The following is a 26,191-nucleotide window of genomic DNA, read 5'->3' on the forward strand; positions in this document are numbered from 1 at the left end:
CTCACATCCTTTAAGACAAATAGTTTGAAGCATTAATATTTCTTGTTCAATACCAGTGCTGACGCCAGTGCTGATACCAGTGCTGACACCAGTGCTGATAACAGTGCTGATACCAGTGCTGATACCAGTGCTGATACCAGTGCTGATGCCAGTGCTGATGCCAGTGCTGATACCACCTCTGTATGTTGTGACCAGGATGCAGCAGCAGACTGAACCAGGACTCAAACCTGCTCCATCATCTCATCTTTGCAGATGTCCATTTATAAAGCTCCAACAACTCAAAGGTGAACATGATATTGGAACATCTGTTAGTATTTAAGGCTTCTTTTAAACAAACAGCTCATATGTCAGCTGTCAGCAGAACTGTAGGACTGAAAGAATGTAAGAGAAGAGAAGAACACTCCCGAGTGTGTGAGGACAGAAGGATCAGCTTTATTTCAGAGATAAACTTTATATTTCAGTTTGTGATGATTGTGTTCTCGTTGTGATTACAGGAGCCGTCCTCAGATTCAGACCTCAGCACCACCCAGTGACAGCAGACAGATCATCCTATAGCTTCACTCTTTGTAGTAACTCCATAATTAACTGATGAAAACAGTCCAAAGGTTAAAGTACCACATGTGCTGTCAGTGAAAGCTGCAGCTGTTTAAAGATAAAGACAAAAGGATGAATCACCCATGTAACTGTGTCACTGTATATCAGCATCAACAGGACCTGAGTTTGGTGCTTCAGAGAGCTGTTGTCTACGTCTGTGTGCTGTCATTGCTCAGTCTGACTGATGGACAGACTCAAGTTTGACTGTGAAACAAACTGTGTTGTTAAACAGTTTCATGGTTCACAAAACAAAACAATCAAAAACACTTTTTTTCATACTTGTGTTAAGTTTTGTATAGAAATGAGACCAAATTGATTGTGAGGTTAAATGTGATAGAAACAGCTCACACTGACATCCATCCTGATCAAACATGAGTGTCATGAAGCCTGTTTGCAGTTATTTGCACTGTTTTCCACTCTGCATGTTGTTTCTGTTCAGCTGTAAGTATAAAAGGCTCCATTCTACAACCTGTTTGTGTTGTTCAATAGAAACATTATTTTGTGCTGATGTTGCACTTCTTTTATTCACAACCAAAGAATTTTTAAATCTTCATACAACTGCATTTAAATGACTTTTGAATATTACTTTGAATACTTAGATTGAAGGTTCTGATAAAAGTTTAAATACAAAGATCAGTATTGTGTAATGTTTTGGCTGCAGTGTGTTTTTGCACACAGGTATAACAGAACAGCTTTAGTGTTTAGATTTTTAAACTTGAGTATGAACTTATACAAAATGCAGCAAGATATTAAAAAAACGTTTGATTATAAAATCGACTATATTGGATTCATATCGATATCGGACATAAAAAGTGGCATCGTTCCATCTCTGCTTTGATTACAGACACAGCTCTGTGTTTTCCAATCTGTCATCATTTTAAAAAGTTTCCATGGAACAGCAGAAATGAGGCTTTACTGTCAGAGGCCGACAGCACTGAACACAACAGCAGACTGGTGGCTAATAAACAGTGAATGATGCAGAAACAGATGTTTGAAGCTGTTCTTGGAGTAGACTGAGAGAGAGAGCTGTGCAGGCAGGAACAGCCAAAGTCAGAGAGAATTCATGAGCATATTTATCAAACGTGAAGCAGAGTTTGGATCTTCTTTTGCTGCTGCTTCACTCAGTTTTGGTTGGAGACAGATGAAACCTGCAGCTTCAGGATCTGTGAGCTGTCCACTTTCAGTCCCGACGGCGTGTCCGTGTACATGCCGTCGAGTGAACGATCCACGCTCTGTGTTTCCATCTTTGTGTGTTTAGCTGCTCTCATTTACTGTTTTAGCTGTTTGCTGCTTGTTATGGCTTTTGGTTAAAAGTCAGTAGTTAGTGCATAGTCTGATTAAGTTACATAAGCAAAGTGATAAATAAGTTCAAAGTTAAGAAATATTATAAGTAATTCATGCTAAAAACAGCTACAATGTCTGGGTTCGAATTTTGCTCAGAGTGAGTCCTCGTTACCACAAGCGATCTTTGTATTGTATGTGCGGAAATGGGAGCGAGTGAGCGCTCTGATCATTCGCATATCTTTGACGTATTTTCTCTGTTAATGCTGTGAAAAGTGCTTCGGAAGTATTAAAAGAGTGAACGAGTTCATGTACACGCTAAGAGTGCCCTACACGCTTGTACCTTGGGAAACGTTCGTCTTTGTGAGTATTAATGTGTTCAGAAACAACTTTTATATGCGTTTACCTGGAATGAACTGCGATGCTAATGTAACGCACGTGTTAAGCTAGGCTAATCATTAAGTTTGTCATTAAGATGTGTAGTAGCTAGCAATTTATTTTCACTTTCTGTATATTTCAGTTACAAATAAGAAATAGCAAGGAGAAGCCTTGAGAGAGGAAAGGCTTAAAAAGATCTTCATTAAAATCAAGAAAAGCAAGCCTTGTGTGGAGATCTCGTCTATTTTGTTCGCTGGGTGTCGAGCTTCACATGGTCACGTGTCGTGAGGGCAGCACAGTGCTTGTTGAAATAGTTTGTGAGCTTTAAGCTGAGATTCTGGGAAAATACATTTATATTAAACATCGATTCAGGATTGAATGAATCAACATCGTTTTATTCAAATTAAAACATTTAAATGGGAACATGAATTTTTTACAGCCGCCTCTAATGCTGGGTAATGTCAGCTGGTCCATGTGCAGCTGGCTGTGAGGCTCAGGGAGCGTCTACAAAGTGCAACACTGAAAGAACATCATCCATAAATATTGAGTAATAACTGGACTCTCATACAGCGAGACTCAAATGCCTTTAAACATCAGCTTATCCTGCTGATCCAAGTCCAACACTGAGTTTGTAAAAACATGTTTGTCAATCATTTGTTTGGTTTCTGAGGAAAATGATTCAATAACTTGCTGCTAATACACAACATTTCATCATATTTCCTCATAACCCTCTTTTGTCTGACCATTTGATCCCATTTGAATTTGCAATAAAGGATCCACAGAGTTTGGTGACAATAATGACAGTAGATGTTTGTGTGCTGGAAGCAAATGAGTGTGTGATGTTCTTTCAGTGTTGCACTTTGTAGACGCTCCCTGAGCACTGGTCTCACAGCCAGCTGCACATAGAGACCAGTGTTGTTAGTCCAGGTCAGAAGATGACTTGTTGGAATGAAAATGAGCTTGTAGTTTGTCTGCTTTAATAATGTGACTGGAAAAAGGTGTTGGACTTCAAATATGTCCATTTCTTTCACACTTCACCTTTAAAAGTGAAGCCATGTGGTTCCTGGAAGGAAAAACACGACTTTTTCAAGTCTTTGTCCTGTTTTTATGAGAAATGTACGACTTTAATGTGAAACATTCAGAGTTTTTTCTCTTGTTGTGTTTGTTTGAAGCTGCTTCCTGTTGGCTTCAGCTGTTTGGAGTTTCCATTTTCTAAACTTCTACATTCTGAACCTTCTTCAGCTCTGAACAGATGATGAAACACTGAATGATTTCAAGCACTTTGTCTAATAAACTTACATCTTTCATTCTTTATACAGATTGAGGAACTGTGGTTTGTCAGAGATCAGCTGTGATTATCTGGCAGCAGCACTGAAGTCCAACCCCTCCCATCTGAGAGAGCTGGAGCTGAGCTGGAACAAGAAGCTGCAGGATCCAGGAGTGAAGCATCTGTGTGGTTTCCTGGAGAGTCCAGGATGTAAACTTGAAACTCTGAGGTCAGTCAGCATGTTTTAGTTGTGCTGAGCAGTGGCGGTCCTAGCCAGTTTGGCGCCCTGGGCGAACACTCCCTCTGGCGCCCCCCCCCCCCCCCCCCCCCCCCAACACACACACACACACACACACACAGACAAAGCATATTAAGGATTGTACATTAACATAAAGCTGTTGTATACACACATATGAAGGGAGAGAGAGTATGCATAGTATGCACATGGTCACCAAACAGCCATCATAATTCCTCATACAATCAGAACAGGACAAATGAACAACTGACAATGACTCATTAATATTAAAATCTGTAACATCATGTATTGTTTGGAGTTTAGTCTGTTACTGTTACTATTTTTACCATTTCTTCTTGGAGCAACTGTAACCCACATCATTTCCTTAGGGATTAATAAAGTATTCTGATTGGTTCAGGATGACCTGCCATCATCCAATCACATCTGCTTACCTGCATCTTTTGCTCGTTTCTCCTCCTCTTCTTTTCTCTTTTTTCTAAACTGAGCACCTGATGGCTTTGAACTTTTCTTGTCCATCTTCCATTGGTTTTAATTTTGCACTCCAGTATGAACACCCATCCTTCAACCCGAGGATCACCACAACATGATCTAACAGACCTACACCTTAGTTCACAGATTCACTTTGTCTAAGGTGCATTTCTGAGATTTCACACAACCCAGGATTCAAATCATGAATACATAATGGGCTTGGATTTACAACATTATAAATGAAATGTGCTCTATTTGGAAGCAGCAGGCCCCTCCCCTTCTGACGGGTTGTGTGAGACTTTAAATCATCAAACTGTAAATTATAAATTGTTATTGATCCCCTTAAACCGAGTCCTGTATATTTATTTTCTTACTCTTCTTATATATAGTGTTTGTTTACTTGCACTGCTGTAACTGGGGCCTCGTCGTCTCGTCTCTCTATATACTGGACTGTCTGTAGCGGAGATGACAATAAAGTTTACTTTGACTTCATCAGCGAGCAGGCGCACCGAGGGCTCTCGCTCTCACTTTTCGTGTATAGAATTTCGAAAAAACATCGGTGCAAATTAGAAGTCTGTATCATGATGTCTGGTGTTTTCGTGTTTGTTGTTTTTATTTTGTTTTATTTTGCGAGTTGGTTATTAGACGCTGCTCCAGCCAGCCAGAGAATCCCCCGCCGCCCCGCCCTCTCCTCCCTGTGTCGCAAGCAGCAGGCGCACCTCGCAAATGGAGGGCGTCCTTACTCCCAGCAAATGGGCGATAGAAAACCGATTGGTGCCTATGCCATCCCCAATATGCGCTGGCTGACGTTGGGGCAGCATGAGTACGAACATTTTTTTTTTCTTTTTTTTTTCTGCCCGTGATGCCGCCCCCCACCACGATGCCGCCCGGGGCAACTGCCCGTGTCGCCCGTATCTAAAACCGCTACTGGTGCTGAGATGAATATGATGTGAAAGTTGTGCTGACACTAAACTGTAGACATCAGGCTGATATTATACTGATCCACACTGAGGATCTTCATGGTAAAGTCTGTTTTCTTCTTCTCTGGTTTAGTCCATTGACTGCAGCAGAACAATGTTCACATTTCAAACAGTGACTACACAACGTATGGCCCGCGGCCCACATGCGGCCTGCCCACCTTTCCTGATTGAGAGAGAGGGGACCCTGATTAACTGTGTAGCTTCTTCCTCACAGTTCTAAGTATCAGACACAACAATGAATAATCCACAGCTGACTGTCTTTAGCAGGTCAAAGGTCACGACACAGAGCAGGAATTCTTGCACATTTACAAACTGACACTGCTGCACGGCATGCTGGGTAATGCTAGCTGCTCAGGTATGGGCGTGCTAACGGCTGTGAGGCTCCGTGGCTGCAGAACACTGAAGAAGAGGAAAGAGAGGAGGAGGATGAAGAAAAGAGGCGGAGATGAAGCAGAAGTTTTGCTCCAGAGAGGAGCTGTGTCTGTGTGGGCGGGGCTCAGGCAGCTCCGCCCACACAGTGACAGTGAAGCAGGTGAAGAGTAATAAATGAAGACAGCAGACAGGATTTGATCAGCTGATGTACAAACATGTAGAATGATGGTGGCAGCTACAGAAACAGGTCCATACAGACTGAAGCGTGTCTCCTTTGCATCGTCCATATTTGATACTGAGAGTTTCCAGAAGAGCAAACATCAAACACGCCTCCAAACATGTGACGAGTCAGACTGACATCATTTCTACAGAGAACAGTGTGAGCTCTCAGCAGGTCACTTCAATAAGAAGGACAAACAGTGCAGCAGGAATGACTCAACCCACTAACAGTCTGATATCCCCGTGTTCGTGTTGTTCTAGAGCATCATCATTAATGCTGCTCCATCACTGCAGCTGACCAATCAGCTTCTGTCACGTCATGTGACGCTCTGTGGCTAACCTGAAGCTAACCTGAGAAACAGTCAAAGTACTGATGATTCCTACAAAGTGTGTGTGTTCAGTATGAGATGAGTGTGAATGAAACCATGGAGGAGCGGGCCGTGGCTGCTCTCACACACGTTTGCTGCAGGGGCGGAGCTACAGAAATGTTCTTAGGGGGCAAAATCAAAGCCGTTATTGTTGACACATATGCAGCTGTTACATCCTGTAATATGCATTAAATATGGTTCAAATGCATTAAATATACATGTTTCATATAAATATACTCTACAACTGTGTTTTCTTCAGCCCACATAATGAAACAGTTCAGTAGGATAAAGACAGAAGGCCTTTTCCACGTCCCTCTGCTCAGTGTTAAAGTGCTGATGATGTTCAAGCTCAGGCAGCAGGAGGGATTTCTAAGCATCCTTCACTGATCCACAACAAAGGTCCAGAGTTTGATCCCTCCTAGTAGGACAGGAAACGTACTGATAAGAGTTTCAAAGTGTCTTTGTAAGCAGACATGATTGAAATGAGCCAGTCTGAGTTTGGTTCCTGCAGTTTGTGCTTCATAAACAGAGCTGAAGCAGAGGCAGCGTGTGGCTGCAGGTGAATGTACACTGCTGTTATAAGAGCTGTGGAAACTCAGGTCGAAAGGACGTAACCATACTGCTGTTCCAGGACAGTCACAGAGTTACAGCATCATTTGTGACCATGAAGACAGAAAGCTCATCCAAATCCTGGGATTAAAGGTCTGTCCTGGTGGTGTCCAGTCAAGCACGTCTCTGTGAAAGCTTCAATCCAACAGGCTCCAAAATCCTTCTGCTCATTTCCTCGCCGGGTTCTTGATGCTCCTGTACCATCTCTCTGTCATCCTCCTCGCTCCCTCTTTGTACTCACAGTCTTTGGGCATCTTTAACACTCACATGAGGAAAACCAAAGTTTTACTGAGCAGAAGATGATCATCAGTGTCTTTAAAATATTCTTTTTAGAAATGTTCGACTTTAATGTGAAACATTCAGAGTTTTTTCTCTTGTTGTGTTTGTTTGAAGCTGCTTCCTGTTGGCTTCAGCTGTTTGGAGTTTCCATTTTCTAAACTTCTACATTCTGAACCTTCTTCAGCTCTGAACAGATGATGAAACACTGAATGATTTCAAGCACTTTGTCTAATAAACTTACATCTTTCATTCTTTATACAGATTGGAGCACTGTGATTTGTCAGAGATCAGCTGTGATTATCTGGCAGCAGCACTGAAGTCCAACCCCTCCCATCTGAGAGAGCTGGACCTGAGCGGGAACTACAAGCTGCCGGATCCAGGAGTGAAGCATCTGTGTGGTTTCCTGAAGAGTCCAGGATGTAAACTTGAAGCTCTGGGGTCAGTCAGCATGTTTTAGTTGTGCTGAGATGAATATGATGTGAAAGTTGTGCTGACACTAAACTGCAGACATCAGGCTGATATTATACTGATCCACACTGAGGATCTTCATGGTAAAGTCTGTTTTCTTCTTCTCTGGTTTAGTCCATTGACTGCAGCAGAACAATGTTCACATTTCAAACAGTGAGACTCAACGTATGGCCCGCGGCCCACACGCGGCCTGCCCACCTTTCCTGATTGAGAGAGAGGGGACCCTGATTAACTGTGTAGCTTCTTCCTCACAGTTCTAAGTATCAGACACAACAATGAATAATCCACAGCTGACTGTCTTTAGCAGGTCAAAGGTCACGGCACACAGCAGACAGTCAGAAATATTCTAACTCTGATCATTTATCAGTTGTGACACTGTGAGACTTGATCAGAGGTGTGATCATCACAGCAGAGGCCTTTGTGTCAAAGTCACTGAGGATCAAACACATGAAGCAGATTTTCCTCTTCTGGCTTTTTATAGCAGATAACCTTCAAAATCTTCTGCAGTCCATCAAAAACTGAAGCAAACCATGAATCAACATGTGAACATGAGCTGATTCTGCTGAAGTGAAGCAAAGTTACAGAGGTTTGATTACAGACACAGCTGAGAGTTTGTAATCTGTCATCATTTTAAAAAGTTTCCATGGAACAGCAGAAATGAGGCTTTACTGTCAGAGGCCGACAGCACTGAACACAACAGCAGACTGGTGGCTAATAAACAGTGAATGCAGAAACAGATGTTTGAAGCTGTTCTTGGAGTACACTGAGAGAGAGAGAGCTGTGCAGGCAGGAACAGCCAAAGTCAGAGAGAATTCATGAGCATATTTATCAAACGTGAAGCAGAGTTTGGATCTTCTTTTGCTGCTGCTTCACTCAGTTTTGGTTGGAGACAGATGAAACCTGCAGCTTCAGGATCTGTGAGCTGTCCACTTTCAGCCCCGACGGCGTGCCCGTGTACGTGCCGTCGAGTGAACGATCCACGCTCTGTGTTTCCATCTTTGTGTGTTTAGCTGCTCTCATTTACTGTTTTAGCTGTTTGCTGCTTGTTGAAATAGTTTGTGAGCTTTAAGCTGAGATTCTGGGAAAATACATTTATATTAAACATCGATTCAGGATTGAATGAATCAACATCGTTTTATTCAAATTAAAACCATTTAAATGGGAACATGAATTTTTTACAGCCGCCTCTAATGCTGGGTAATGTCAGCTGGTCCATGTGCAGCTGGCTGTGAGGCTCAGGGAGCGTCTACAAAGTGCAACACTGAAAGAACATCATCCATAAATATTGAGTAATAACTGGACTCTCATACAGCGAGACTCAAATGCCTTTAAACATCAGCTTATCCTGCTGATCCAAGTCCAACACTGAGTTTGTAAAAACATGTTTGTCAATCGTTTTGTTTGGTTTCTGAGGAAAATGATTCAATAACTTGCTGCTAATACACAACATTTCATCATATTTCCTCATAACCCTCTTTTATCTGACCATTTGATCCCATTTGAATTTGCAATAAAGGATCCACAGAGTTTGGTGACAATAATGACAGTAGATGTTTGTGTGATGGAAGCAGATGAGTGTGTGATGTTCTTTCAGTGTTGCACTTTGTAGACGCTCCCTGAGCACTGGTCTCACAGCCAGCTGCACATAGAGACCAGTGTTGTTAGTCCAGGTCAGAAGATGACTTGTTGGAATGAAAATGAGCTTGTAGTTTGTCTGCTTTAATAATGTGACTGGAAAAAGGTGTTGGACTTCAAATATGTCCATTTCTTTCACACTTCACCTTTAGAAGTGAAGCCATGTGGTTCCTGGAAGGAAAAACACGACTTTTTCAAGTCTTTGTCCTGTTTTTATGAGAAATGTTCGACTTTAATGTGAAACATTCAGAGTTTTTTCTCTTGTTGTGTTTGTTTGAAGCTGCTTCCTGTTGGCTTCAGCTGTTTGGAGTTTCCATTTTCTAAACTTCTACATTCTGAACCTTCTTCAGCTCTGAACAGATGATGAAACACTGAATGATTTCAAGCTCTTTGTCTAATAAACTTACATCTTTCATTCTTTATACAGATTGAGGAACTGTGGTTTGTCAGAGATCAGCTGTGATTATCTGGCAGCAGCACTGAAGTCCAACCCCTCCCATCTGAGAAAGCTGGACCTGAGCTCCAGCAAGAACCTGCAGGATCCAGGAGTGAAGCATCTGTGTGGTTTCCTGGAGAGTCCAGGATGTAAACTTGAAACTCTGAGGTCAGTCAGCATGTTTTAGTTGTGCTGAGATGAATATGATGTGAAAGTTGTGCTGACACTAAACTGCAGACATCAGGCTGATATTATACTGATCCACACTGAGGATCTTCATGGTAAAGTCTGTTTTCTTCTTCTCTGGTTTAGTCCATTGACTGCAGCAGAACAATGTTCACATTTCAAACAGTGAGACTCAACGTATGGCCCGCGGCCCACACGCGGCCTGCCCACCTTTCCTGATTGAGAGAGAGGGGACCCTGATTAACTGTGTAGCGTCTTCCTCACAGTTCTAAGTATCAGACACAACAATGAATAATCCATAGCTGACTGTCTTTAGCAGGTCAAAGGTCACGGCACACAGCAGGAATTCTTGCACATTTACAAACTGACACAGCTGCACGGCATGCTGGGTAATGCTAGCTGCTCAGGTATGGGCGTGCTAACGGCTGTGAGGCTCCGTGGCTGCAGAACACTGAAGAAGAGGAAAGAGAGGAGGAGGATGAAGAAAAGAGGCGGATATGAAGCAGAAGTTTTGCTCCAGAGAGGAGCTGTGTCTGTGTGGGCGGGGCTCAGGCAGCTCCGCCCACACAGTGACAGTGAAGCAGGTGAAGAGTAATAAATGAAGACAGCAGACAGGATTTGATCAGCTGATGTACAAACATGTAGAATGATGGTGGCAGCTACAGAAACAGGTCCATACAGACTGAAGCGTGTCTCCTTTGCATCGTCCATATTTGATACTGAGAGTTTCCAGAAGAGCAAACATCAAACACGCCTCCAAACATGTGACGAGTCAGACTGACATCATTTCTACAGAGAACAGTGTGAGCTCTCAGCAGGTCACTTCAATAAGAAGGACAAACAGTGCAGCAGGAATGACTCAACCCACTAACAGTCTGATATCCCCGTGTTCGTGTTGTTCTACAGCATCATCATTAATGCTGCTCCATCACTGCAGCTGACCAATCAGCTTCTGTCACGTCATGTGACGCTCTGTGGCTAACCTGAAGCTAACCTGAGAAACAGTCAAAGTACTGATGATTCCTACAAAGTGTGTGTGTTCAGTATGAGATGAAGAATGAAACCACGGAGGAGCGGGCCGTGGCTGCTCTCACACACGTTTGCTGCAGGGGCGGAGCTACAGAAATGTTCTTAGGGGGCAAAATCAAAGCCGTTATTGTTGACACATATGCAGCTGTTACATCCTGTAATATGCATTAAATATGGTTCAAATACATTAAATATACGTGTTTCATATAAATATAGTCTACAACTGTGTTTTCTTCAGCCCACATAATGAAACAGTTCAGTAGGATAAAGACAGAAGGCCTTTTCCACGTCCCTCTGCTCAGTGTTAAAGTGCTGATGATGTTCAAGCTCAGGCAGCAGGAGGGATTTCTAAGCATCCTTCACTGATCCACAACAAAGGTCCAGAGTTTGATCCCTCCTAGTAGGACAGGAAACGTACTGATAAGAGTTTCAAAGTGTCTTTGTAAGCAGACATGATTGAAATGAGCCAGTCTGAGTTTGGTTCCTGCAGTTTGTGCTTCATAAACAGAGCTGAAGCAGAGGCAGCGTGTGGCTGCAGGTGAATGTACACTGCTGTTATAAGAGCTGTGGAAACTCAGGTCGAAAGGACGTAACCATACTGCTGTTCCAGGACAGTCACAGAGTTACAGCATCATTTGTGACCAAAAAAACAGGAAGCTCATCCAAATCCTGGGATTAAAGGTCTGTCCTGGTGGTGTCCAGTCAAACACGTCTCTGTGAAAGCTTCAATCCAACAGGCTCCAAAGTCCTTCTGCTCATTTCCTCGCCGGGTTCTTGATGCTCCTGTACCATCTCTCTGTCATCCTCCTCGCTCCCTCTTTGCACTCACAGTCTTTGTGCATCATTAACACTCACATGTGGAAAACCAAAGTTTTACTGAGCAGAAGATGATCATCAGTGTCTTTAAAATATTCTTTTTAGAAATGTTCGACTTTAATGTGAAACATTCAGAGTTTTTTCTCTTGTTGTGTTTGTTTGAAGCTGCTTCCTGTTGGCTTCAGCTGTTTGGAGTTTCCATTTTCTAAACTTCTACATTCTGAACCTTCTTCAGCTCTGAACAGATGATGAAACACTGAATGATTTCAAGCACTTTGTCTAATAAACTTACATCTTTCATTCTTTATACAGATTGGAGAGCTGTGGTTTGTCAGAGATCAGCTGTGATTATCTGGCAGCAGCACTGAAGTCCAACCCCTCCCATCTGAGAGAGCTGGACCTGAAATACAACTACCTGCAGGATCCAGGAGTGAAGCATCTGTGTGGTTTCCTGGAGAGTCCAGGATGTAAACTTGAAACTCTGGGGTCAGTCAGCATGTTTTAGTTGTGCTGAGATGAATATGATGTGAAAGTTGTGCTGACACTAAACTGCAGACATCAGGCTGATATTATACTGATCCACACTGAGGATCTTCATGGTAAAGTCTGTTTTCTTCTTCTCTGGTTTAGTCCATTGACTGCAGCAGAACAATGTTCACATTTCAAACAGTAATACTCAACCTATGGCCCGCGGCCCACACGCGGCCTGCCCACCTTTCCTGATTCAGAGAGAGGGGACCCTGATTAACTGTGTAGCTTCTTCCTCACAGTTCTAAGGTTCAAAGGTCACGGCACACAGCAATCTGTTAAACAGTTTGGAGCAGGAATTCTTGCACATTTACAAACTGACACAGCTGCACGGCATGCTGGGTAATGCTAGCTGCTCAGGTAGTCATATGCTTTGATGTGAGCTGGAGGCGGAGACATTCCCTGATGACATCACACTGAGTGTTGGTGAATATGAAGTTTCCTTGTGAATGATTTCCAGCTTTGACTGTAACAGTGTGAAGGCAGTGATCACAGCAAAAACTGCATCTGTCACGGCTGGGGCGGCAGTCGTGTGGAGGTGAGGAAGGAGGATCCAAAAGCAGACAGTGGCGGAGGTGCAAGTGGGTTTTATTTACAGTGCACAAATAACCAAGGTGTGAGCAGAACAGAACATAAACCTAAACTGGAAAAACTAATACAAAAGGGAGGACATGGAGCGAGGAGCAGAGAGACGCGGAGCAGAGACACAAATGAACACAGGGAATGAACACAGACGACGCGACGAGAAGCACAGGCAGACACCAACTATAAATACACACACCAGGTGATCAGGAAATGGCACACAGGAGGGCAACACAGCTGGGAGGAATCGGGGCTGACGGGACAGGGGAAATGTAAACTGAACATACTCACATCAGACAGAGACCTTCACAATAAAACAGGAAACTCAGACACGAGGAACCAAACAAGACACAGAACTAAACAGACAGCTTCACAAACAAGCGGGGTGGCACGATAGACAGACAGAGACACAGACTCAAAGGCAGACCGAATATAACACATAGAACTCAAACAATAATCATCATCATAATAAACTAGAAAATGATAATAAACTAAAAGCGCTGGGTCACCGACCCAGGACCATGACAGTACCCCCCCCTCAAGGGCTGGCTCCAGACAGCCCAGCAGAAACACAAAAACAGACCAACACAAAACAGAAAACGACCCGACCAGGGCGGGCGGAGGGGGCCCAGGACGGAGGGACAGAGACCAAAAGGCCCAGATGGCCAAGTTCAGGGGGCCGACAGCGCAGGAGGCCAAAACAGTTCAGTTCCGGAGGCCGACCATGCGAATGGCAGTGGCAGTGGGGCAGGTCCGGAGGCCGGTCACGCAGACGGCAACGGCGGCGAGGAAGCAGTTCTGGGGGCCGACCGTGCGGACGGCGACGGCGGCGAGGAAGCAGTTCTGGGGGCCGACCGTGCGGACGGCGACGGCGGCGGGAATGCAAGTCCGGGGGCCGGCCACGGTGACAAGGCTGCCGACCATGCGGACGGCGACGGCGGCGGGAATGCAAGTCCGGGGGCCGGCCACGGTGACGAAGATGCCCAACATGCGGCCTGGCAGATGATCGACGGTGTTGAGGCGGCAGTTGGGGACCTGAAGGCTGCGTGGCCTTCGCAGCACCAGACGAGACGGAAGCTGAGGCAGAGGCTGGACCAGGCGACGGCGTGGGTGGAGACACTGACGCTGGACCAGGCGACGGCGTGGGTGGAGACACTGACGCTGGACCAAACGAAGGCGGAGCTGGACCAGGACCAGACGAAGCAGATGAGGCAGAGGCCGGACCAGGCGACGGCGTGGATGATGGTGGTGAAGCCGGACCAGGCGACGGCGTGGATGATGGTGGTGAAGCCGGACCAGGCGACGGCGTGGATGAAACAGTGGATGCGGCTGCTGCTGCAGGCGTGGATGCGGCCGCTGGTGGAGCAGCTGGTGGCTGGACGGGCTCCTCGGGCCCCCCAGCTGGCGAAGCAGGAGGCCGGACGGGCTCCTCTGGCCCCCCAGCTGGCGAAGCAGGAGGCTGGCTAGGTTCTCCTGAACCTCCAGCTGACGAGTCTTGGGGCCGGACGGGCTCCTCGGGCCCTCCAGCTGGCGAAGCAGGAGGCCGGACGGGCTCCTCGGGCCCTCCAGCTGACGAAGCAGGAGGCCGGACGGGCTCCTCGGGCCCTCCAGCTGACGAAGCAGGAGGCCGGACGGGCTCCTCGGGCCCCCCAGCGAAAACAGTCTCAGAACCAGTGGGCACTGGAGCCCCTGGCACACACAGGACAGAACCAGCAGGTGCGGGGACCTCTGGCAGAGACAGAACAGAACCAGCAGGTGCGGAGACCTCTGGCAGAGACGGAACAGAACCCGCAGGCACACAGGCCTCTGGCGGGCACAGAACAGAACCAGTAGGTGCGGGGACCTCTGGCAGGGACAGAACAGAACCAGCAGGTGTGGAGACCTCTGGCAGAGACAGAACAGAACCCGCAGGCACACAGGCCTCTGGCGGGCACAGAACAGAACCAGTAGGTGCGGGGACCCCTGGCAGGGACAGAACAGAACCAGCAGGTGCGGAGACCTCTGGCAGAGACAGAACAGAACCCGCAGGCACACAGGCCTCTGGCGGGCACAGAACAGAACCAGTAGGTGCGGGGACCTCTGGCGAGCACAGAACAGACTGCAGCTGCGCGGAGCACCGACCCTGCTCAGGCAGCGACAGCCGGGTGCAGTCCTCAGCTGGGTTCTTAGCTTCCAGGGGTCCAGAGTGTGCTGGGGGCCGAAACCCAGCCTCTGGGGAGGCCCTGGGGCGAATAACAGTCTCTAAATTAGCCAGTTTCTGAGAAACTAGAGTGGTTTTATTGGGTTTGGCTCTCCGCTTAAAATGGGTGCTAGGAACGGGATTCAAAATGGGTGGCACAGACACAGCCTCCAGTATGGAGGGAACGAGTGACCGGGCTAATGGAATAGATGCAGGCTGGGCTAATGAACTGGCTAAAGGCTGATGTACTGGTTGAGGTGAGACTGGAGTTGGTAGTGGAGTGGATGAAACCCAGTCAGTTACTGTTTTGGATGTTTTGAAAATGCCAACTTGTGAGAGGTCAGTTACCACGAAGGTAGGTAAGCGCCGTGAACTGTCTCTACTCTCCCCATGAACAGCCCCAGAAAACACAGTCCCAGAAGCACCAGCGTCCTTAAAACTCACCACAGCTGGTCGCACAGGGGTCCCTGAATCCGGCTGTGGGGTGAAGCGCCGGTGGCGCGAATGTTTCCTCCCCACCGCTGACGGCTCCGACAGGCAGGGAAAAACCTCTGGGGGGTCAGGCCGTGAAACCTCCGGTGGGTGAATCTGAGACGGCTGCTTTGTGGCAGTCGTTGTCCGTTGTTGCTGGGCAGAAAACACTGGACACGGAGCTGCAGGCGGCTGCTGATCAGCTGACGGAGCTGCAGGTGGCGGCTTCTGCGGTGACGTGGAAACGCAGGGTGAGTCGGGTGGCACGATAACAATCCCTAACATTTTATAGAATGCCTGAGCAGGCGTAAGCTGGTTGCTGGCAGGCTCGTAGTAGTCCTCCCGGGACCGGCTGGAGCGTCTTCTGCGAGACCGGGGCGTCCGCGGGGAGGAAGCTGCTAGCGCGGAACGGCAGCACGGAGGTCCTCCAAGCGCCAGCCGGGTCCCGTCAAAACGGGAGCTGCGCTTCCACGGTGAGTCTGCTGGATCCATTACTGGTCGCGTCGTACTGTCACGGCTGGGGCGGCAGTCGTGTGGAGGTGAGGAAGGAGGATCCAAAAGCAGACAGTGGCGGAGGTGCAAGTGGGTTTTATTTACAGTGCACAAATAACCAAGGTGTGAGCAGAACAGAACATAAACCTAAACTGGAAAAACTAATACAAAAGGGAGGACATGGAGCGAGGAGCAGAAATACGCAGAGCAGAGACACAAATGAACACAGGGAATGAACACAGACGACGCGACGAGAAGCACAGGCAGACACCAACTATAAATACACACACCAGGTAATCAGGAAATGGCACACAGGAGGGCAACACAGCTGGGAGGAATCGGGGCTGACGGGACAGGGGAAATGTAAACTGAACATACTCACATCAGACAGAGACCTTCACAATAAAACAGGAAACTCAGACACGAGGAACCAAACAAGACACAGAACTAAACAGACAGCTTCACAAACAAGCGGGGTGGCACGATAGACAGACAGAGACACAGACTCAAAGGCAGACCGAATATAACACATAGAACTCAAACAATAATCATCATCATAATAAACTAGAAAATGATAATAAACTAAAAGCGCTGGGTCACCGACCCAGGACCATGACAGCATGAAGTATTTGGACTGACAGAAACATGTGGACAGCTTTTGTTCTGAGGGTTTAGACAGAGTCGGCCTCTGTGTGTGCTCACTGTGTTTAATCCTTTAAGACCGGTCGGGGCGGGCACGCTCCGTTGTGCATAACTTGTCAGGGTCCTGGGTCTCCTGACCCAGCATGTTTAGTTCTTTGTGCTTTTTGTATTATTGTACTTGTGAGTTATTCTGTGGTTTCTAGTTTCGATCCCGTCATGTTTCTCTGTGTCCCCTCTGTTCTGTGTAAGTCTGTCTGCATGTTTGAGTTTCCCTCTGTGTCTTTCGGTTCTGAGAGTCCTCTACCTTATGGTTTGTCTCTGTGTTTCTTAGTTGCTGTTTCCACCGTGTTCGCGTCTCTGTGTGATACTTCCTGTTTTACTTTGAAGGTCCGTGTCTTATGTGAATGCGTCCTGCTTTGCTTGTCTCGTCAGTCCTGATTTCTCCCAGCTGTGCCCTCCTGTGTCTCATTCCCCTCGTTACTTCCCAGTGTATTTAAACCCTGTTTCTCTGAGTCAGTGTCGCGTTGTCCCTCAAGCTGTGTGTTTCCTCGTGTGCCTTTCTGCAAAGTGTGAGTTCATATTTTCCCAGTTTAGTTTAGTTTAGTTTAGTTTAGTTTAGTTTAGTTTAGTTTAGTTTAGTTTCCCCTGTCAGCAAATAAAGCTGAGTTTTTTGAGTTCATCCCTCGAGTCTGAGTGCCTGCATCTTGGGTCCAACTCCTGCCTGCCACACAGCGATTCATGACATAACTATTTTTAAATCTCTGTGGAACTGGAACCACATAAGCTAGCGCAATAATTTGTTTTGAATATGGAACCGGAGGAGTTGTACTTACATCTTATGCCATCAGCTTGTCCTCGGTCACGGTTTTCTTCCACATATAGCTTTGCAAAAACTGCATAAAAAGCACTTGCAGCAACAAAAGCATAATATGCCAGAAACACGCTTTGCCGATCCGATCAGCTGTTTGCAACACTTCCTACGTTGGAATAGACGTCAGCGCGAACTATCACGTGTCCGCCATTACCTGCCCGAAACCTGAAGTAATGTCATTTTTGTGGAAAATTTAGGTGTTTTTTTTTTTTTGTTTTGTTTTTTTAACCTTCAGGGCCTTATAAACCTACACTGGTGTTTTTAAAAGTTATGTTTGACTTTAAGCTTTTCTGAGTCGTTTCTGGGATGCTTAGAAGTCAAATTGCTCTGCTGGAAATAGTTTATTTTGATGCACCTTCTGTTTGTTTGCAAATTTGCAGTATAATATTTATTTTCCTTTTTCCTGCAGTGTATAAAAATTGGTGTATTCCCGTGGGCTGTCAGAACTCTTAATGCAAACTAGTGTGTAAAGACTTCCCCAACACATCCACCCTGACACTGCTGTTGATCATCTATGTGCAATATCTCAGTCTTTCCATGTTCTGTGCAATTATTTTGGTCCCAGTCTGTTTCAATGTTTCCTACACAAACATACATACATATACACTGTTTTTTATTTTGTTCTATTTATTTAATTATTTATTTATTTTCCACCTTCGTTGTATATCGGTTTCTCTTCTTCTTACTTTAGCACCTTTGTGGTTCAGCTACCCAATTTCGCTGTGCAAGAAACTGCACAATGACAATAAAAAGCTCTAAGTCTCAGTGTATCTCAAAAATGAAACTATGAAGACACTCGAAATAAATTTCCTGTGGTGGGAAACTATTTTGTGAAACTTTTTGTATTTACAGTTTTGAGGGATAAACCTCTTGAATTTCTCCAACTAGAAATATATGTAAAAACACAAAAACTACTTTCAGTTTTTTGTAGTTTATTGCACTTTTTTGTAATTAATGTAGTTTCTATGGACTTAATGCAGACATATTATTAAAATTGGGGCTATAATGGTTGTATTGATGTATAGCAACTTGAAATGCTCCCAAAATGGCTCCACAGCATGTGAAAATATAAAGATAAGCTCTGGCGGACTAAAAAACAACATTTTCCACAAAAATCACGTCACTTCTGGTTTCGGGCAGGTAATGGCGGACACGTGATAGTTCGCGCTGACGTCTATTCCAACCTAGGAAGTGTTGCAAACAGCTGATCGGATCAGCAAAGCGTGTTTCTGGCATATTATGCTTTTGTTGCTGCAAGTGCTTTTTATGCAGTTTTTGCAAAGCTATAAGTGGAAGAAAACTGTGACCGAGAACAAGCTGATGGCATAAGATGTAAGTACAACTCCTCCGGTTCCATATGCAAAACAAATTATTGCGCTAGCTTATGTGGTTCCAGATCTACAGAGATTTAAAAATAGTTACGCAAAATGGAGCGTGCCCGCCCCGACCGGTCTTAAAGGGTTAATAAAAATATTAGACAATAAGGTTTATTCCAGGAACTGATCACAGTCAGGTCAATCAGCTCTGAGCATGCTCAGTCTGAGTTATGGATACTATGGTTCAAAATGGCAACGGGTAAATTAAAACCAGAAGCTCTGTGTGAATCCAGAGGAGCAGGAACATGAATAATGACAGTAGATGTTTGTGTGATGGAAGCAGATGAGTGTGTGATGTTCTTTCAGTGTTGCACTTTGTAGACGCTCCCTGAGCACTGGTCTCACAGCCAGCTGCACATAGAGACCAGTGTTGTTAGTCCAGGTCAGAAGATGACTTGTTGGAATGAAAATGAGCCTGTAGTTTGTCTGCTTTAATAATGTGACTGGAAAAAGGTGTTGGACTTCAAATATGTCCATTTCTTTCACACTTCACCTTTAAAAGTGAAGCCATGTGGTTCCTGGAAGGAAAAACACGACTTTTTCAAGTCTTTGTCCTGTTTTTATGAGAAATGTACGACTTTAATGTGAAAGATTCAGAGTTTTTTCTCTTGTTGTGTTTGTTTGAAGCTGCTTCCTGTTGGCTTCAGCTGTTTGGAGTTTCCATTTCTAAACTTCTACATTCTGAACCTTCTTCAGCTCTGAACAGATGATGAAACACTGAATGATTTCAAGCACTTTGTCTAATAAACTTACATCTTTCATTCTTTATACAGATTGGAGAGCTGTGGTTTGTCAGAGATCAGCTGTGATTATCTGGCAGCAGCACTAAAGTCCAACCCCTCCCATCTGAGACAGCTGGACCTGAGTAACAACAACAACCTGCAGGATTCAGGAGTGAAGCATCTGTGTGGTTTCCTGGAGAGTCCAGGATGTGGACTTGAAACTCTGAGGTCAGTCAGCATGTTTTAGTTGTGCTGAGATGAATATGATGTGAAAGTTGTGCTGACACTAAACTGCAGACATCAGGCTGATATTATACAGATCCACACTGAGGATCTTCATGGTAAAGTCTGTTTTCTTCTTCTCTGGTTTAGTCCATTGACTGCAGCAGAACAATGTTCACATTTCAAACAGTAATACTCAACGTATGGCCCGCGGCCCACACGCGGCCTGCCCACCTTTCCTGATTCAGAGAGAGGGGACCCTGATTAACTGTGTAGCTTCTTCCTCACAGTTCTAAGGTTCAAAGGTCACGGCACACAGCAATCTGTGAAACAGTTTGGAGCAGGAATTATTGCACATTTACAAACTGACACTGCTGCACGGCATGCTGGGTAATGCTAGCTGCTCAGGTAGTCATATGCTTTGAATGTGAGCTGGAGGCGGAGACATTCCCTGATGACATCACACTGAGTGTTGGTGAATATGAAGTTTCCTTGTGAATGATTTCCAGCTTTGACTGTAACAGTGTGAAGGCAGTGATCACAGCAAAAACTGCATGAAGTATTTGGACTGACAGAAACATGTGGACAGCTTTTGTTCTGAGGGTTTAGACAGAGTCTGCCTCTGTGTGTGCTCACTGTGTTTAATCCTTTAAGACCGGTCGGGGCGGGCACGCTCCGTTGTGCATAACTATATTTAAATCTCTCTAGAACTGGAACCACATAAGCTAGCGCAATAATTTGTTTTGCATATGGAACCGGAGGAGTTGTACTTACATCTTATGCCATCAGCTTGTCCTCGGTCACGGTTTTCTTCCACTTATAGCTTTGCAAATATTGCATAAAAAGCACTTGCAGCAACAAAAGCATAATATGCCAGAAACACGCTTTGCCGATCCGATCAGCTGTTTGCAACACTTCCTAGGTTGGAATAGACGTCAGCGCGAACTATCACGTGTCCGCCATTACCTGCCCGAAACCAGAAGTGACATTTTTGTGGAAAATTTAGGTGTTTTTTTTTTTTTTTTTTAACCTTCAGGGCCTTATAAACCTACACTGGTGTTTTTAAAAGTCATGTTTGACTTTATGCTTTTCTGAGTCGTTTCTGGGATGCTTAGAAGTCAAATTGCTCTGCTGGAAATAGTTTATTTTGATGCACCTTCTGTTTGTTTGCAAATTTGCATTATAATATTTATTTTCCTTTTTCCTGCAGTGTATAAAAATTGGTGTATTCCCGTGGGCTGTCAGAACTCTTAATGCAAACTAGTGTGTAAAGACTTCCCCAACACATCCACCCTGACACTGCTGTTGATCATCTATGTGCAATATCTCAGTCTTTCCATGTTCTGTGCAATTATTTTGGTCCCAGTCTGTTTCAGTGTTTCCTACACATACACCATGTATATAGTTCCACTCACATATGTATACATATACACTGTTTTTTATTTTATTCTATTTATTTAATTATTTATTTATTTTCCACCTTCGTTGTATATCGGTTTCTCTTCTTCTTACTTTAGCACCTTTGTGGTTCAGCTACCCAATTTCGCTGTGCAAGAAACTGCACAATGACAATAAAAAGCTCTAAGTCTCAGTGTATCTCAAAAATGAAACTATGAAGACACTCAAAATAAATTTCCTGTGGTGGGAAACTATTTTGTGAAACTTTTTGTATTTACAGTTTTGAGGGATAAACCTCTTGAATTTCTCCAACTAGAAATATATGTAAAAACACAAACTACTTTCAGTTTTTTGTAGTTTATTGCACTTTTTTGTAATTCATGTAGTTTCTATGAACTTAATGCAGACATGTTATTAAAATTGGGGCTATAATGGTTGTATTGATGTATAGCAACTTGAAATGCTCCCAAAAGTGGCTCCACAGCATGTGAAAATATAAAGATAAGCTCTAGCGGACTAAAAAACGACATTTTCTGCAAAAATGACATCACTTCTGGTTTCGGGCAGGTCATGGCGGACACGTGATAGTTCGCGCTGACGTCTATTCCAACCTAGGAAGTGTTGCAAACAGCTGATCGGATCGGCAAAGCGTGTTTCTGGCATATTATGCTTTTGTTGCTGCAAGTGCTTTTTATGCAATATTTGCAAAGCTATAAGTGGAAGAAAACTGTGACCGAGGACAAGCTGATGGCATAAGATGTAAGTACAACTCCTCCGGTTCCATATGCAAAACAAATTATTGCGCTAGCTTATGTGGTTCCAGTTCTACAGAGATTTAAAAATAGTTACGCAAAATGGAGCGTGCTCGCCCCGACCGGTCTTAAAGGGTTAATAACAATATTAGACAATAAGGTTTATTCCAGGAACTGATCACAGTCAGGTCAATCAGCTCTGAGCATGCTCAGTCTGAGTTATGGATACTACGGTTCAAAATGGCAACGGGTAAATGAAAACCAGAAGCTCCGTGTGAATCCAGAGGAGCAGGAACATGAATAATGACAGTAGATGTTTGTGTGATGGAAGCAAATGAGTGTGTGATGTTCTTTCAGTGTTGCACTTTGTAGACGCTCCCTGAGCACTGGTCTCACAGCCAGCTGCACATAGAGACCAGTGTTGTTAGTCCAGGTCAGAAGATGACTTGTTGGAATGAAAATGAGCTTGTAGTTTGTCTGCTTTAATAATGTGACTGGAAAAAGGTGTTGGACTTCAAATATGTCCATTTCTTTCTCACTTCACCTTTAAAAGTGAAGCCATGTGGTTCCTGGAAGGAAAAACACGACTTTTTCAAGTCTTTGTCCTGTTTTTATGAGAAATGTTCGACTTTAATGTGAAACATTCAGAGTTTTTTCTCTTGTTGTGTTTGTTTGAAGCTGCTTACTGTCGGCTTCAGCTGTTTGGAGTTTCCATTTTCTAAACTTCTACATTCTGAACCTTCTTCAGCTCTGAACAGATGATGAAACACTGAATGATTTCAAGCACTTTGTCTAATAAACTTACATCTTTCATTCTTTATACAGATTGAGGAACTGTGGTTTGTCAGAGATCAGCTGTGATTATCTGGCAGCAGCGCTGAAGTCCAACCCCTCCCATCTGAGAGAGCTGGAGCTGAGCTCCAACAACAACCTGCAGGATTCAGGAGTGAAGCATCTGTGTGGTTTCCTGGAGAGTCCAGGATGTAAACTTGAAACTCTGAGGTCAGTCAGCATGTTTTAGTTGTGCTGAGATGAATATGATGTGAAAGTTGTGCTGACACTAAACTGCAGACATCAGGCTGATATTATACTGATCCACACTGAGGATCTTCATGGTAAAGTCTGTTTTCTTCTTCTCTGGTTTAGTCCATTGACTGCAGCAGAACAATGTTCACATTTCAAACCTTCAAAGAAGAAGAAAAATCCTCCACTGGATGATTCACTGTGAAACTCTCCAACTCTTCATTCCACCTTAAAGTCTGTGTGACACTGAAATCCAAAGCAAAATGTGCGTTTGCTTTACAGACAGCAGTCCAACACAAACATACACACATCATCCAAAACACAGTCCAACATCCAAATCTCCTCCACTGCCAGCATGAATGATGGGAAAGAGAAGGAGGAACACTCTGACATTCAGGGTTAGAATGAGTTTCATGAAGCAGACTGTGAAGATCAAAGCTGCATTAGAAAGCTTACATGAATGAATGAGTGGACAGAAGTGGACAGAGATCATCTGAAGCACTTCAAAGGCTTTAAATCAGCACATTTCTCTTTATTCTTTATCAACTCTGTTAGTTTCTCTCAGTTTTCTGTGGAATGAAGCTAACAGCAGGCTAATAAGATGCTGACCAATAGGTTTCTATTAAAGCTTGTAATTTGTATATGAAAAAGTGCTTTGGCTCAGCAGGGATCAGCTTACAGGTAGAATACAGCTGCTGGATGGGATTAGCATGTCATAGCTATCTACCAAACTGCTAACTGGGGGATTTCAGGCCATCTATGGATCATTTTTGCTAACTGTTTATTCAGCTTAGGCTCACAGGGCTGCAGCCTGTGCCCTAGCTGTCATAGGGCAAGAGGCGTGGTCCACCTGCACAGGTGAGCAGTCCATCACAGGGCCAACGGAGAGAGACAGAGAAGCACTCTCTCACATCCACACCTACAGCCAATTTAGAAGCACCAATGAACCTAAGCAGCATTTCATTGGACTGTGGGAGAACATCCAACCTCCACAGAAAGGCCAACAAGCTTCAACCTACAACCTTCTTGCTTTAAGGCACTAGTGTGAACCACTTTCCCCATTTCAGCCCAAATCCTGCATCTTCCTGTTTCTGATTCCAGGCCAGCTCCACTAACACTTTCTCATCACACACTGCCACCTAGTGGAGGAAGTCTTAGTTCCATTTGAAGCTTCAGATTCCAGTTAGTTCCTTTACAAAGAGGTGGAGGTGGTGGGGCCACAGCACCATCATCACTGAGTGCCATAGGACACTTAACCTTTGTTTCCATATGCTGGGAACTTCCTGTTGTTCCAAGGAGGACTGGAAAATGTGTGAAAATCTCCCAGTCAGTTCCTCACAGCACACTTCAATCATTTCCCTCCCACAGCATCAGGACCAGGGCTTTTTCTCTCTTTGGTCCCACTAAGAGATTTCCACACAAACACCTCATCAGTGGGACTCTCAGAGCTACCAGCCCTTTGCTACAATCACAAAGCTCTTCATTGAAATCAATGATATCAAAGCTGGAATCAAATGAGTCCAAGTCTTCTGCTGATTCAGCATCACATTCATCTTTGCTCCTTGCTCTGCATCCCCACCATGGACTTCATTCCTTTCCAAGCCAGCCTTGAGTGTCCTTTATTCAGCTCATCCTCTGCTTTACTTTTACACCTGATTTTAGCTGCTTTATCTCTCTTTCAACAAGTTTCTGTGCCTCAATCTTTTTCTTCTCTCCCTCATAACAAGACAGCTTCTTCTGCCTGAGAACATGTTGGAGTGATTTACTAATCCAGGGCTGCTTGTTGGGGAAAATACTTCCTGTTTCCAAAGTAATCCCCATTTTTCCCAGAAAGAAATGTCAGTAGAAATCGATGATCTAAGTGAGAACATGAGCCTTTAAAAAGTCCCAGTGGGTGCAGTCAAAGCAGTCCCTCAGTCCCAGTACAGAGTCTTTGGTCCAGACTGGAAAAACTGTGTGCCCAGTTTGAGCTCTCTTCAGTGCTGTGACCTGACAGACCCAGAGGGGCCATCACATCACATTTAGAAGCTCCCCTAATGGAGCCACAACACATGTCCAATACTTAGTCTGTCTTGTTGGACCAACTGGAAGAAATGATTCAAGGACTTAGTCACAGAACAGAGATTCAAATCTCCAAAATCCAACTGGCTGCATCAGGACATATAGTCTGAAACTCTGCACAGTTTCCTGTTTGAAGCTGCTTCCTGTTGGCTTCAGCTGTTTGGAGTTTCCATTTTCTAAACTTCTACATTCTGAACCTTCTTCAGCTCTGAACAGATGATGAAACACTGAATGATTTCAAGCACTTTGTCTAATAAACTTACATCTTTCATTCTTTATACAGATTGGAGCACTGTGGTTTGTCAAAGATCAGCTGTGATTATCTGGCAGCAGCGCTGAAGTCCAACCCCTCCCATCTGAGACATCTGTACCTGAAATTGAACAACAACCTGAATGATCCAGATGTGAAGCAGCTGTCTGATCTTCAGCAGAGTCCAGACTACAGACTGGACAAACTGAGGTCAGTAGAGTGATGGAGTGAGTGGGTGGTGCTGTCAGCAGTATTGTACTAAACACAGTCAGTATGAAACAAAGATCCAGTGTTTCCTGTAAAGCTGCAGCTTCTCAGTGAAGCTGTGAGAGGAGAACGGTGACAGGCTTCAGGATTGGACACAAACACTTCCTGTTTCTCACCTTCATGGTCACCATAGTAACGGCTGACACGCTCTGATCAAACGCTGTCAACAGCCAATCAGCTCTCTGAACAAAGCAGCACGCAGACCAATGACTGCATTGATTTCCAAGTTTAAAGCAGTGAAGAACACAGTCTGTAGGTGAGGAAGAATTTAGTGAGAGCAGATGTTTGGATGGAGTTCCTCCAGTTAACAGCTGGAACGTCCATCTGGATTGTTGGGCTTGTTGTTGGGGTTCCTACAGAGCTCAGAGTGGACACACCAAGGTTCTTCTAATGAATGAAAGTCCAAACTCAAACTAGGAGGGAAAAACATTTCCATCACCTTCAATAAAAATCCAAAGATTAGAGAAAGTGAAGCAACAATGAGTCCTAGTACAGTCCCAGCACTGAAGTTCCTGCTGCTCTTTATACTGGATGTGCTGCATCACTGACTGACAGCTGATGAAGAGTCTCTGGAAACACTCGTTTATCTGCTCTGCTCTTCCTCCTTCTCTCTGCAGGTGGTGATGATGGTAAACAGGACGGTGTGTGTGCTGAGAGAGGAGCAGCTGTGTCCTGATGATCCAGAGAGGTTGAAGCAGCAGCAGCTTGTGTGTA

At 44.7% G+C, this 26,191-nt stretch overlaps 1 protein-coding gene across 1 annotated transcript in view; it reads left to right on the forward strand.

Annotated features, from left to right (window-relative positions):
- LOC146511953 (uncharacterized) overlaps window positions 1–26,191 on the forward strand; it is a 329,039-nt gene that overhangs the window by 250,829 nt on the left and 52,019 nt on the right. The window contains exons 18-23 of the mRNA XM_085171640.1: window positions 3,573–3,749; window positions 7,333–7,509; window positions 9,602–9,778; window positions 11,954–12,127; window positions 19,556–19,732; window positions 22,702–22,878. Of these exons, the coding sequence (XP_085027766.1) occupies window positions 3,573–3,749; window positions 7,333–7,509; window positions 9,602–9,778; window positions 11,954–12,127; window positions 19,556–19,732; window positions 22,702–22,878 (1,059 nt within the window). The remainder of the gene's footprint in view (window positions 1–3,572; window positions 3,750–7,332; window positions 7,510–9,601; window positions 9,779–11,953; window positions 12,128–19,555; window positions 19,733–22,701; window positions 22,879–26,191) is intronic.

The sequence above is a fragment of the Neolamprologus multifasciatus genome, chromosome 9 (genome assembly GCF_963576455.1).
Source record: "Neolamprologus multifasciatus chromosome 9, fNeoMul1.2, whole genome shotgun sequence".
In the NCBI taxonomy this organism is placed as follows: domain Eukaryota; kingdom Metazoa; phylum Chordata; class Actinopteri; order Cichliformes; family Cichlidae; genus Neolamprologus; species Neolamprologus multifasciatus.